The sequence below is a fragment of the Scomber japonicus genome, chromosome 17 (genome assembly GCF_027409825.1).
Source record: "Scomber japonicus isolate fScoJap1 chromosome 17, fScoJap1.pri, whole genome shotgun sequence".
Classification (NCBI taxonomy): Eukaryota; Metazoa; Chordata; class Actinopteri; order Scombriformes; family Scombridae; genus Scomber; species Scomber japonicus.
The window spans coordinates 522,663-535,518 of NC_070594.1; the positions used below are offsets into that span (position 1 = coordinate 522,663).

General features: G+C 50.0%; 2 protein-coding genes across 5 annotated transcripts in view; both read right to left on the reverse strand.

The window, feature by feature from the left end:
* Positions 1-752: 752 nt before the first annotated feature.
* On the reverse strand, positions 753-9,921 carry LOC128377360 (MAP/microtubule affinity-regulating kinase 3-like). Of its 4 annotated transcripts, none has more exons than XM_053337306.1 (17): positions 9,756-9,921; positions 9,145-9,318; positions 8,132-8,185; positions 7,811-7,859; positions 7,035-7,100; positions 6,644-6,714; positions 6,481-6,537; positions 5,898-6,032; positions 5,076-5,177; positions 4,644-4,763; positions 4,435-4,534; positions 2,988-3,269; positions 2,709-2,887; positions 2,451-2,524; positions 2,126-2,353; positions 947-1,389; positions 753-822 (listed from the first exon to the last, which is right to left on the reverse strand). In XM_053337306.1, the coding sequence occupies exons 1-16, from the start codon at positions 9,804-9,806 to the stop codon at positions 957-959; spliced, it is 2,175 nt and encodes a 724-aa protein (XP_053193281.1). In that variant the 5' UTR covers positions 9,807-9,921; the 3' UTR covers positions 753-822; positions 947-956. The 4 variants fall into 4 exon arrangements, with proteins under 4 accessions (XP_053193281.1, XP_053193282.1, XP_053193280.1 ...); XM_053337307.1 differs by lacking the exon at positions 753-822 and adding an exon at positions 843-858; XM_053337305.1 differs by lacking the exon at positions 753-822 and adding an exon at positions 847-870 and having other exon boundaries at positions 931-1,389.
* A 2,151-nt stretch (positions 9,922-12,072) lies between these two features.
* Positions 12,073-12,856, reverse strand: part of LOC128377441 (tumor necrosis factor alpha-induced protein 2-like) — a 17,887-nt gene continuing 17,103 nt past the window's right edge. Inside the window, exon 16 of the mRNA XM_053337393.1 lies at positions 12,073-12,262. Coding sequence (XP_053193368.1) covers positions 12,073-12,262 — 190 coding nt within the window. The remainder of the gene's footprint in view (positions 12,263-12,856) is intronic.

Consider the following 12,856-nt stretch of genomic DNA (forward strand, 5'->3'; position numbering starts at 1 on the left):
TCGCAGCAGAGCCGTGATTGATTCCCAGTTAAGACACTCTGGTAAGAAATGCTTTACATTATGGGCTTAAAACTGCCTTCAAATGGAAAATAACAGGATTTTAAACATGCAATTCCAAACGCCATTAATCGCGATTAACTATGGAAACTCTGAGATTAATCTAGATTAAAAAATTAATCATTTGACGGCCCTACTTATATAGAAACAGATGTTTGGTTTATAATGATAGAACCTCTTCATGTGCATTTGACTTATAAATGTTGATGAGTGTGTCTCTCTAACTTTATGATGAGTCGTCTAATTCTGCTGTTTAATTTAACAATGATTCATTTTCACTGATACTGTCATTTGTCCATGTGGTGCAACCGATCAACTGATCAGCTGTTCGGAGGTAAAGAAGAAGAGAAACAAAGGTGAGAACAAGTTGAACAAACTTTATTTACAAACACTGACTCCTCCCTGTGTCCATGTGACGGGTCGCCATGGTAACAACAGAGTAACAAACACTTCTTGACTCAAAGGTCCATGATGCTTTGCAGCCGTCAGCCATGTTCATACTGAGCTGTGACATCATCAATGTGCAGAATCAACAACCAATCAGCAAGCAGAGAGAGAGAGAGACTGGTGAACAGCTGTCTCTCTCTCTCTCTACCTGTCTCTCTCCACCCGTCTCTCTCTCTCCACCCGTCTCTCTCTCTCTACCCGTCTCTCTCTTTCTCTCTCTCCACCCGTCTCTCTATCTCTCCACCTGTCTGTCTCTCTCTCTCTCCACCCGTCTCTCTCTCTCCACCCGTCTCTCTCTCTCTACCCATCTCTCTCTCTCTACCCGTCTCTCTCTTTCTCTCTCTCCACCTGTCTCTCTCTGTCTCCCTCTCTCTACCTGTCTCTCTCTCTCTCCACCTGTCTCTCTCTCTCTGTCTCTCTCTCCACCTGTCTCTCTCTCCACCCGTCTGTCTCTACAGTTTGAGTTCATCAGCAATCTTGGAGGCGATGTTTTTGAAGTTGATTGACGTTCCAGAGATCCGTTTGAATCTGACGCCGTTGAGCGAGAGGCGGGGCAGTTTGCACACCTCCATCTCCCATTGGACGAGGCTGTCGGCGTGGCCGTCGCCATGGACACAGAGCAGCAGGAAGTTCTCGCGCTGCTCGTAGTCGCAGTTGTTGGCGTCCAGAACTTTCCGGATCTCCTTCATCATGTCGGCCGGCTCCAGAGACGACGTGGTCTTCATGCTCCATGTGAAGCGCAGGGAGCGAGGCTTCGACTCCTTCTGCTGGGGAGGAGACGCAGGAGACGCAGGAGGCGCAGGAGACGCAGGAGGTGCAGGAGACGCAGGAGGTGCAGGAGATGCAGGAGACGCAGGCTCCTCCCTCTGATCAGACACTGGCCGACTGGAGGAGGAGAAGAGAGGAGGAGGATTCATAGTTTTAATATAATCACATACTGAACTGAACTGTTGTATCCTTTGATCCTTAAACAGATTAATAGACTACAGTCTAAATAAATAATAAAACTAAACTTCATTAAATTAAATCTTTAGTTTCTCTTTGTGGTAGGAGCCGTTAGCTCTTCCCTCCACCAGGTGGCAGCCTGGTGTGGTAGGAGCCGTTAGCTCTTCCCTCCACCAGGTGGCAGCCTTGTGTGGTAGGAGCCGTTAGCTCTTCCCTCCACCAGGTGGCAGCCTTGTGTGGTTGGAGCCGTTAGCTCTTCCCTCCACCAGGTGGCAGCCTGGTGTGGTTGGAGCCGTTAGCTCTTCCCTCCACCAGGTGGCAGCCTTGTGTGGTAGGAGCCGTTAGCTCTTCCCTCCACCAGGTGGCAGCCTGGTGTGGTACGGTTACATTGCTTCGACCCACATAAGTAGCGTAGAAGAAGAATGTTTATGAGCTGTTGTTACAAACACATCACATGACTGAGCTGGACAGGAAGTGTTAGTTCTGCTTCCTGTGCTCATTAGTCCCTCCCTCTTCATACAGTCATTACGGCAGCCAATCAGACCAGTGTTCAGATTACCATAATGACTGTAGCAGCACAACTTAACAGGACTAGAACCAGGACTAGAACCAGGACTAGAACCAGGACTAGAACCAGGACCAGGACCAGGACTAGAACCAGGACTAGGAGGCGTACCTGCGGCTCAGTCTGGAGGTGAGTTTGGAGAACAGGAAGTTGGCCCCCCTGGCCCGTGACTGGTCATGTGACCCGTTGTAGGTGGCCGAGCGGCGTTCTCTGAGCTGGCCTCCGTGGAACGTGCTGCGACTGGCAGAACCTCGAGGGAACCGACCGCGGTCTGGAGGGGAACTCACACTGTGGGTCGAGGCTCCGCCCACCGAGCGCTGGGGGGGCGTGGCTGGTACACTGTGGGGAGGGGGGGGGGCAGAGAGAGAGAGAGAGGGGGGTTACATCACTGAACCAGGTCTGAGCTCAGATCCAGACTAGCTGTCCCCTCTGGTACCTGGTCTCCTTCCCGTTCTGGACCGCAGAGTTCCTCTCGCTGCAGACGGTGTTCCTCCTCGTCATGCTGGAACCCTGAAACACAGAACGGAGAACACACGGAACGTCTGACATGTGGAACCCTGAAACAGGTAAGGGGGGTCAGGGTTCGGGGTTCGGGGGTTAGAGGGTTAGGGGGGTCAGGGGGTTGGGGGGTCCGGGGGTTAGGGGGTCCGGGGGTTAGGGGGGTCAGGGTTCGGGGGTTCGAGCTGCTACTCACGGCCGGAGCGGCGGACTTCTTCCTGCGCTCTGGGATGTCGGACATGTTGGGGTTGTTGGCGTTCCCCAGGAGAGGACTGCCCCCCTCCACCGGACTGGACCTCCTGCTGTGACCCCCCACCTCCTGCTTCACCTCCTCTGTAGCCATGTGACTCCTCCTGGGGGGGGCGGCCGAAGACCCTGCAGGACAGGAGAGGAGAGGAGGAGTTAAACAAAGAGCCACAATCCCGGGTCCGATCCCGGGTCCGAGTCGGATCTTGGTCCCGATCCCGGAGCTTACCGTGGTCGCTGCTCCTCTTCTGCTTGGAGGAGGAGGCGCGCTGGCCCAGGAGGCGCGCAGGAGACGGGCTGCTGCCGGTCGGCCGAGGCTCCACCTGCAGGAGACACGGCGTTACTACAGCTGATCTACGACAGGAAGCTGAACCTGCTGTTACCACGGCGACGCTGACCTCAGCAGAGCGGCGTCCCAGCAGCAGGTAGGTGGCCGTGATGTCATCGTACTTCCTGTTGGTGAGCGAATCGTTGATCTTCTCCCTGCTGTAGCCCATCGCCACCATCCGCTCTGTAACCATGGAGACAGAAGTTAGACCGACGCCGCGCTCCGAGGGTTTCCCCGGGGCGGAGGGGGGTCTGCGTACCGATGGTGTTCTGGTTTAAATGTTCCCTAATGTTCCTAAATGTTCCCTAATGTTCCTAAATGTTCCTAAATGTTCCTAAATGTTCCCTAATGTTCCTAAATGTCCTGAAATGTTCCCTAATGTTCCTAAATGTTCCTAAATGTCCTGAAATGTTCCCTAATGTCCCTAAATGTTCCCTAAATGTTCCTAAATGTCCCTAAATGTTCCCTAATGTTCCTAAATGTCCCCTAATGTCCTAAATGTCCCTAAATGTTCCCTAATGTCCTAAATGTCCCTAAATGTTCCCTTATGTTCCTAAATGTCCCTAATGTTCCTGAATGTCCCTAAATGTTCCCTAATGTTCCTAAATGTCCTGAAATGTTCCCTAATGTTCCTAAATGTCCTGAAATGTTCCCTAATGTTCCTAAATGTTCCTAAATGTTCCTAAATGTCCTGAAATGTTCCCTAATGTTCCCTAATGTTCCCTAATGTTCCTAAATGTCCTGAAATGTTCCCTAATGTTCCTAAATGTTCCTAAATGTCCTGAAATGTTCCCTAATGTCCCTAAATGTTCCCTAAATGTTCCTAAATGTCCCTAAATGTTCCCTAATGTTCCTAAATGTCCCCTAATGTCCTAAATGTCCCTAAATGTTCCCTAATGTCCTAAATGTCCCTAAATGTTCCCTTATGTTCCTAAATGTCCCTAATGTTCCTGAATGTCCCTAAATGTTCCCTAATGTTCCTAAATGTCCTGAAATGTTCCCTAATGTTCCTAAATGTTCCTAAATGTCCTGAAATGTTCCCTAATGTTCCTAAATGTTCCCTAATGTTCCTAAATGTTCCTAAATGTCCTGAAATGTTCCCTAATGTCCCTAAATGTTCCCTAATGTTCCTCTCCGAGGGTTTCCCCGAGGCTAAGGAGAGTCTGCGTACCGATGGTGTTCTGGTCTAAATGTTCCCTAATGTTCCTAAATGTTCCCTAATGTCCTAAATGTCCCTAAATGTCCCTAAATGTCCCTAAATGTTCCCTAAATGTTCCCTAAATGTTCCTAAATGTTCCCTAATGTTCCTCTCCGAGGGTTTCCCCGGGGCGGAGGGGGGTCTGCGTACCGATGGTGTTCTGGTCTCTGAGGTCCTGCTCCAGCTCCAGGAACGGCTTCAGGGCGTCGCTGTCGTAGCCGGAGTTGATCCAGCGGTCCTTCATGATTTGCTGCGGAGGGAAACAGGAAACAGGAAACAGGAAACAGGAAACAGGAAGGATGAAGGATCAGAGAGTCTTCCTCAGAGTTAAACATGCTGCGTGTGTGTCGGGTTCTGACCTCCAGGGTTCCTCGCTTCCCCGGGTTCAGAACCAGGAAACGCTTCAGCAGGTTCTCACAGTCGGTCGACATGTAGAAGGGGATCCGGTACTTCCCTCGCAGAACACGTTCCCTCAGCTCCTGCAAATGATGATGAAGATGAAGATGAAGGTTATTATAAAGCTGGTTTCATCAGTGTTTGACTGTCTGTTCCCTAATGTCCTACATGTTCCTAAAATGTTCCCTAATGTTCCTAAATGTTCCCAATGTCTTAAATGTTCCCTAATGTTCCTAAATGTTCCCTTATGTTCCCAAATGTTCCCTAATGTTCCATTATGTTCCCTAATGTTCCCTTATGTTCCCAAATGTTCCCTTATGTTCCCAAATGTTCCCTAATGTTCCATTATGTTCCCTACTGTTCCCTAATGTTCCCAGATGCGTTCAGGGTCTGACCTTCAGGTTCTGTCCATCAAACGGCAGCGAGCCGCTGACCAGCGTGTAGAGAATCACTCCCAGACTCCAAACATCCACCTCTGGACCGTCGTACTTCTTCCCCTGAAACACATGAACTCATGAACTCTGACAGTCAGCTGATGAACCAGGCGGGGAGCTCTGGTCCTCTGAAAAGAAGCCAATGCGGAAGTAACTTAGAGCTGCATTCTATCAAAAGGCCACCAGGGGGCGACCGTCTCTATACAAGTCAATGGAGAATTCACCAACTTCTCACTTGATTTCTAACCTCAGTAAACGTTTTCAAAATGTGTTTATGGTCTCAATCGCTAGTTTAAAGCCTTCTTCAATGCAGTATGATGTTCATTTGGGACATTTTGGCCTCCCTGATTTTATATGTGACGATAAAGCAGGGTATGCATTAGGGGCGGGGCTACGTCCTGATTGACAGGTTGATTGACCAATGTCCACCAGATCCAGCCCTCGTAACCATAGCAACCTCCACGCTCCGTCCATGACTCCGCCTCATGCCCATATAAGTAGAATCTGTGTTTTTATTTTTCCCAGCATGCACCTGAAATTTTCAAGATGGCGCTGCCTAGATTAGAAACTATTGGCTTCCGAGCAGCAGTCCACAAACCAATGGGTGACGTCACGGATGTTACGTCTGTTTCTTTTATACAGTCTGCTGATGAACACATGAACTCTGACAGTCAGCTGATGAACTCTGACAGTCAGCTGATGAACTGTGACAGTCAGCTGATGAACACATGAACTCTGACAGTCAGCTGATGAACACATGAGTGAGTGACAGGGTGAAGGTACCTGGAAGAGTTCGGGAGCTGCATACGGAGGAGAACCGCAGAACGTGTCCAGTTTCCCACCGACAGTGAACTCATTACTGAAGCCGAAGTCTGCTATCTTTATATTCATGTCTGCATCCAGGAGGAGGTTCTCTGCCTGCAGGAGGAGCAGGAGGAGGAGCGGGGAGGAGGAGGAGCAGGAGGAGGAGGGAGGAGGAGGGGGAGCAGGAGGAGGAGCAGGAGAGAGAGAGGAGGAGGAGAGAGGAGGAGCAGGGAGGAGGAGGAGGGAGAGGAGGAGGAGCAGGAGGAGGAGCAGGAGGAGGAGGAGGAGGGAGAGGAGGGAGGAGGGAGGAGAGAAGAGGAAGAGAGAGAGGAGGATGAGGAGGAGGAGAGAGGAGGAGCAGGAGGAGCAGGGAGGAGAGAGAGGAGGAGGAGGAGCAGGAGGAGGAGGAGGAGGAGGAGGAGAGAGAGGAGAGAGAGAGGAGGAGCAAGGAGGAGGGAGGAGGAGAGAGAGGAGGAGCAGCAGAGGAGGAGGAGAGAGGAGGAGTTATAGTACTTTGATGGTGCGTTTAATGTCAGCTGGTAAATCAGAGCTTCAGTGTTACCTTCAGGTCTCGGTGGACGATGCGTCTCTGGTGGCAGTACTGAACCGCAGACACTATCTGGAGAGACACAGTATTATGGGATGCAAGAGTGTTACCATGGTAGCAGCAGTGTATGTGTGTGTGTGTGTGTGTGTGTGTGTGTGTGTGTGTGTGTGTGTGTTACCTGTCTGAATTTGGCTCTGGCCTCCTTCTCCTTCATCCTCCCGTGAGCTACCAGGTAATCAAACACCTCACCTGCACACAGACAGGTCAGAGGTCAGAGGTGTGAGGTCAGAGGTCAGAGGTGTGAGGTCAGAGGTGTGATGTCAGAGGTGTGAGGTCAGATATGTGAGGTCAGAGGTCAGAGGTGTGAGGTCAGAGGTGTGAGGTCAGAGGTGTGAGGTCAGAGGTGTGAGGTGTGATGTCAGAGGTGTGAGGTCAGAGGTGTGAGGTCAGAGGTGTGAGGTCAGAGGTATGAGGTGTGAGGTCAGAGGTGTGAGGTCAGAGGTGTGAGGTCAGAGGTGTGAGGTCAGAGGTCAGCTGGACTCTCAGGTAAAGATGAAGCTGTGACTCACCTCCACTAGCGTACTCCATCACCAGGTACACCGTCTTCTCTGTCTCTATCACCTCAAACAGCTTCACTGCACACACACAGGTCAGAGAGACAGACAGGTCAGACAGAGAGACAGGTCAGACAGAGAGACAGACAGGTCAGACAGAGAGACAGACAGGGGAGACAGGTGAGACAGAGAGACAGACAGAGAGACAGACAGGTCAGACAGAGAGACAGACAGGTCAGACAGAGAGACAGACAGGGGAGACAGGTGAGACAGAGAGACAGACAGGTCAGACAGGTCAGACAGGTCAGACAGAGAGACAGACAGACAGAGAGACAGACAGACAGAGAGACAGACAGGTCAGACAGACAGGTCAGACAGAGAGACAGACAGGTCAGACAGGTCAGACAGAGAGACAGACAGGGGAGACAGGTCAGACAGGTGAGACAGGTGAGACAGACAGGTCAGACAGAGAGACAGACAGGTCAGACAGAGAGACAGACAGGTCAGACAGAGAGACAGACAGGTCAGACAGACAGACAGACAGGTGAGACAGAGAGACAGACAGGTCAGACAGAGATACAGACAGGTCAGACAGACAGGTCAGACCAGTGAGACAGACAGGTCAGACAGGCAGGTGAGACAGGACAGGTCAGACCAGTGAGACAGACAGGTCAGACAGGCAGGTGAGACAGGTCAGATAGACAGGTGAGACAGACAGGTCAGACAGACAGGTGAGACAGACAGGTGAGACAGGTGAGACAGACAGGTGAGGCGTGTGTTGTGTTACTCACCAATATTTGGATGATTTAAGATCTTCATTATTCTGACTTCTCTGAAGAGCTGAAAGACAGACAGGTGATCAGTGATCAGTTAGTGATCAGTGATCAGTTAGTGATCAGTGATCAGTGATCAGTTAGTGATCAGTTAGTGATCAGTGATCAGGTAGTGATCAGTTAGTGATCAGTGATCAGGTAGTGATCAGTTAGTGATCAGTGATCAGTGATCAGTTAGTGATCAGTCAGTGATCAGTGATCAGTCAGTGATCAGTTAGTGATCAGTTAGTGATCAGTGATCAGTTAGTGATCAGTGATCAGGTATCAGGAGCTTCTTACCTTCTGCAGGCTCGTCGGGTTCAGTTGAGTCTTATCGATGATCTTTATCGCCACCTAGAAAACAATCAGTACTCCTGTTAGTGATACCTGTCTCACCTCTCATCTACCTGTCTCACCTCTCATCTACCTGTCTGTCTCTCTGCCACCTGTCTGTCTCTCAGCCACCTGTCTCACCTCTCATCCACCTGTCTCACCTCTCATCTACCTGTCTCACCTCTCATCTACCTGTCTCACCTCTCAGCCACCTGTCTATCTCTCAGCCACCTGTCTCACCTCTCAGCCTCCTGTCTCACCTCTCAGCCTCCTGTCTTTCTCTCTGTAAGCTGTCTCACCTCAAATCCACCTGTCTGTCTCTCAGCCACCTGTCTCACCTCTCAGCCTCCTGTATGTCTCTCAGCCTCCTGTATGTCTCTCAGCCACCTGTCTCACCTCTCGACCTCCTGTCTCACCTCTCGACCTCCTGTCTCACCTCTCAGCCTCCTGTCTGTCTCTCGGCCACCTGTCTCACCTCTCGGCCACCTGTCTCACCTCTCAGCCACCTGTCTGTCTCTCAGCCTCCTGTCTGTCTCTCAGCCTCCTGTCTGTCTCTCTGCCACCTGTCTGTCTCTCAGCCTCCTGTCTGTCTCTCAGCCTCCTGTCTGCCTCTCAGCCTCCTGTCTCACCTCTCAGCCTCCTGTCTGTCTCTCAGCCACCTGTCTGTCTCTCAGCCACCTGTCTGTCCCTCAGCCTCCTGTCTCACCTCTCGACCTCCTGTCTCACCTCTCGACCTCCTGTCTCACCTCTCAGCCTCCTGTCTGTCTCTCAGCCTCCTGTCTGTCTCTCATCTACCTGTCTGTCTCTCAGCCTCCTGTCTGTCTCTCAGCCTCCTGTCTGTCTCTCATCTACCTGTCTGTCTCTCAGCCACCTGTCTCACCTCTCAGCCTCCTGTCTCACCTCTCAGCTTCCTGTCTCACCTCTCAGCCTCCTGTCTCACCTCTCATCCACCTGTCTCACCTCTCAGCCACCTGTCTCACCTCTTTTCCTGTCTTGATGTGTCGTGCTAGCTTCACTTTAGCGAAGTTTCCCTTCCCGATGGTTTTCAGCAGTCGGTAGTTTCCGACGTGCGGCGTCTCGTCTGCGGCCGACGACGCTTTACTGCGGGCGGAGCGGGTTGCCACGGTAACACGACCATCGTCTGCTGAGGCATGCTGGGTAAAAAACAGACAGACAGTTGTATTCTCAATCAGCTGATCACCTGTACACACACACACACACACACCAGGACACAACACACACACACACCCACCCCAGGACACAACACACACACACACACACACACACACACACACACACACACACACACATCTGGACACAACACACACAGCTGGACACACACACACACACACACACCTGGACACACACACACACACACACACACACCAGGACACAACACACACACACACACACACATCTGGACACACACACACACACACACACACACACACACACACACACACACACACACACACCTGTAGACAATACATAAATCTGCACACACACACACAACTGTAGAAACACACACACACACACACACACAAGTAAACCGTGAGGAGGTGAGACAGGTAACCAGTCTCCGGTAACTAACCGTGTCTCCGTCCCGCTCTCTGACGGTGGGCAGCGGCGTCCTGGAGGACATGATCCCGGTCAGAGTGACATGAAGCCGGTCTGAGCCTCCGGTTTCCCCGGCATTCCCGGGCAGCGGACCGGAGGGTTACCGGGCAAAGGACCGGAAGGTTACCGGGACCGGAGGATTACCGAGCAAAGGACAAGAGGGTTACCGGGCAGAGAACCGGAGGGTTACCGGAACCGGAGAGTTACCGAGACCGGAGGGTTACCGGGACCAGAGGGTTACCGGGCAGAGGACCGGAGGGTTACCGGAACCGGAGAGTTACCGGGACCGGAGGGTTACCGGGCAGAGGACCGGAGGGTTACTGGAACCGGAGGGTTACCGGGACCGGAGGGTTACCGGGACCGGAGGGTTACCGGGACCGGCTCGGCTCAGTGAGGACCGGACATGGACCCGCAGGAAGCCGAGCAACAGTTCCTCTCTGCGGGGAAAGTTATCCGGATGTGCCGCTCTCTGCCCGGTGAGCCCGCAGCGGGTCCCGGTCTGTGTGCCGGTGTCCGGCTCGGCTCGGCTCGGCTCGGGGAAATGTCCCTCTTCGGTTCGGTTCGGTTCGGATCGTCCTCTCCGAACACTCCGTGCTAGCTCCGTTAGCCACATCCAAGATGGCGGAACAACCAAACCCTGCCGCTGACGGGAAGTGACGTCAGGCACAGCGTCAGACGTGATTGGCTCAACGGGCCGAGCGGCGGCGTCTGTTGTTGCTAGGGTGATTCCGGAAGTTTAAAAACGGTCATAATTAAAAATAATATACAACACATTAAATTATAAATTAGTTACTTACTTATACTTAATGAGATACATCAATTTTATATATTTAATTATAAATTAATTACTGTCCACTGATACATGCAACTATAAAAGGTGTGTCTGACATCATTAGTGCAGGTGAGTCACATGACCAGCAGGGGGCAGCAGAGCGTGTCTGACATCATTAGTGCAGGTGAGTCACATGACCAGCAGGGGGCAGCACAGTGTGTCTGACATCATTAGTGCAGGTGAGTCACATGACCAGCAGGGGGCAGCAGAGTGTGTCTGACATCATTAGTGCAGGTGAGTCACATGACCAGCAGGGGGCAGCAGAGCGTGTCTGACATCATTAGTGCAGGTGAGTCACATGACCAGCAGGGGGCAGCACGGGCTGATAGATGCTTGTGACACACTGATAGGATCAATATTCACAGATTAATTGAATCAATAATGATTATTTGATGACAGACAGCTGTGATGAAGGCTCTCTCATAAATTACATTCCTTTAAACATTAGTTTCAGGGAATAAAAAGTGTCTGAAACATTAAAACAGTTTAGTTTGTTTTGTCTCTGTGAAAGTTGATTATTGATTATTAATCAGCTGATCAGCTTCATTTTGTTCTGTATAAGTTTATAAAGACATGATTAACAGAAGAATCATTACTATAAACTCACCAATAACTGTGATGATGAAATATGAATTATAAATGATGTAAAGTATTAATTAAAGCACAGAGTTGATCAGCAGTAATAAAGATTTAAATACTTTTATATTTTATTGAATCAGTTTATTCTGTCAAACACAATCAGCTGATGAAGAGAAATAAATTAAATCTGTTTAATTTTATTGATTTATATTATTATTGTTAATTCAACATAAACATATAAGAGTCAGTGATGTTAGTGTCCATGAGGTTCAGTTTAAATTTAGAGGGTTAAAATGACTCAGCTGACTGCCCTCTACAGATGTCACTGTGATGTCACCCTGATGTCACCGTGACGTCACCGTAATGTCACGGTGATGTCACCGTAATGTCACTGTGTCACCGTGATGTCACCGTGATGTCATGACCACAGACCACCATCAGGCTGACTTCACTCGCTGTTTTTAAAAAGAAGAGAAAAAAATGAGTTCAGTTTTTTCTTTTATTAGTTTTTGTTGTTGTGAACATTATTGATTATTGATTATTGATTATTGATCAGACGACACATATCAATCACTGAACTTCAGACTGAGCTGAAATCAGTGAATCAGTCTGAAGGATCCAATCAGCAGGTAGAGTTTCTGTTTCACTGCTGCACAAACGATTCAGCAATAAATAAAGTCACTGATTGGTTGATTGATTGGTTGGTTGATAGTCAGGTGTGTTACCGATAGATAGATTAAGGAACAGAGAGGAACTCTACATCTTTTTACTGAATGTTCAACATGGCCGACTGTTACCATGGAAACACACAACACTGTTTACTGATACTGATTATATGCTAACGTGCTAACGTGCTAACGTGCTAACGTGCTTCAGGCCTTCAGGCCTTCAGCCCCATCTGATTGATCTTGTTATTGATCCATTTGACTTTGACCATGGAGAAGAACGGCGGGCTGTGATTGGACGAGGCGTTGAGGGGGCGGTTCTCCTCCACGCTGCGCCTGATGGAGCGAACGTCAGCAGCTGATAGGCCGGTTTTCAGAGAGAGGAGAGCCGACACGTGAGCGTCGCTGAGGAGAGAAAGAAAAACAATAAAACAGAGAAACTGGATGTAAGACATGATCAGAGTTCATCCTAGAAGACAAAGAGACATCAGAGAGACAGTGTGAAAACCGCTCTGATTATCAGATCAAATCATGAATCAGCTGTTTGATGATCAGCTGATTTATTTAGAGATGAATCTGAGTGATCTCAGCAGGTTTGCAGCTTAAAGAAGAGATGCTGGTACTCAGCAGGCTGGAAAGAGTTCAAACCATGAATAAAGAGTTTGGACTCCACCAGCGTTAGAACATAGAACACAGAACATAGAACATCAGTGTTCAGAAGAGACGCTGCTGTGCCTTCGCAGAGATGGTGGATGTATGTGAGACCAGGAGAGTCCTCAGTGATGGTGGATGTATGTGAGACCAGGAGAGTCCTCAGTGATGGTGGAGGTATGTGAGACCAGGAGAGTCCTCAGTGATGGTGGAGGTATGTGAGTCCTCAGTGATGGTGGATGTATGTGAGTCCTCAGTGATGGTGGAGGTATGTGAGACCAGGAGAGTCCTCAGTGATGGTGGAGGTATGTGAGTCCTCAGCGATGGTGGAGGTATGTGAGACCAGGA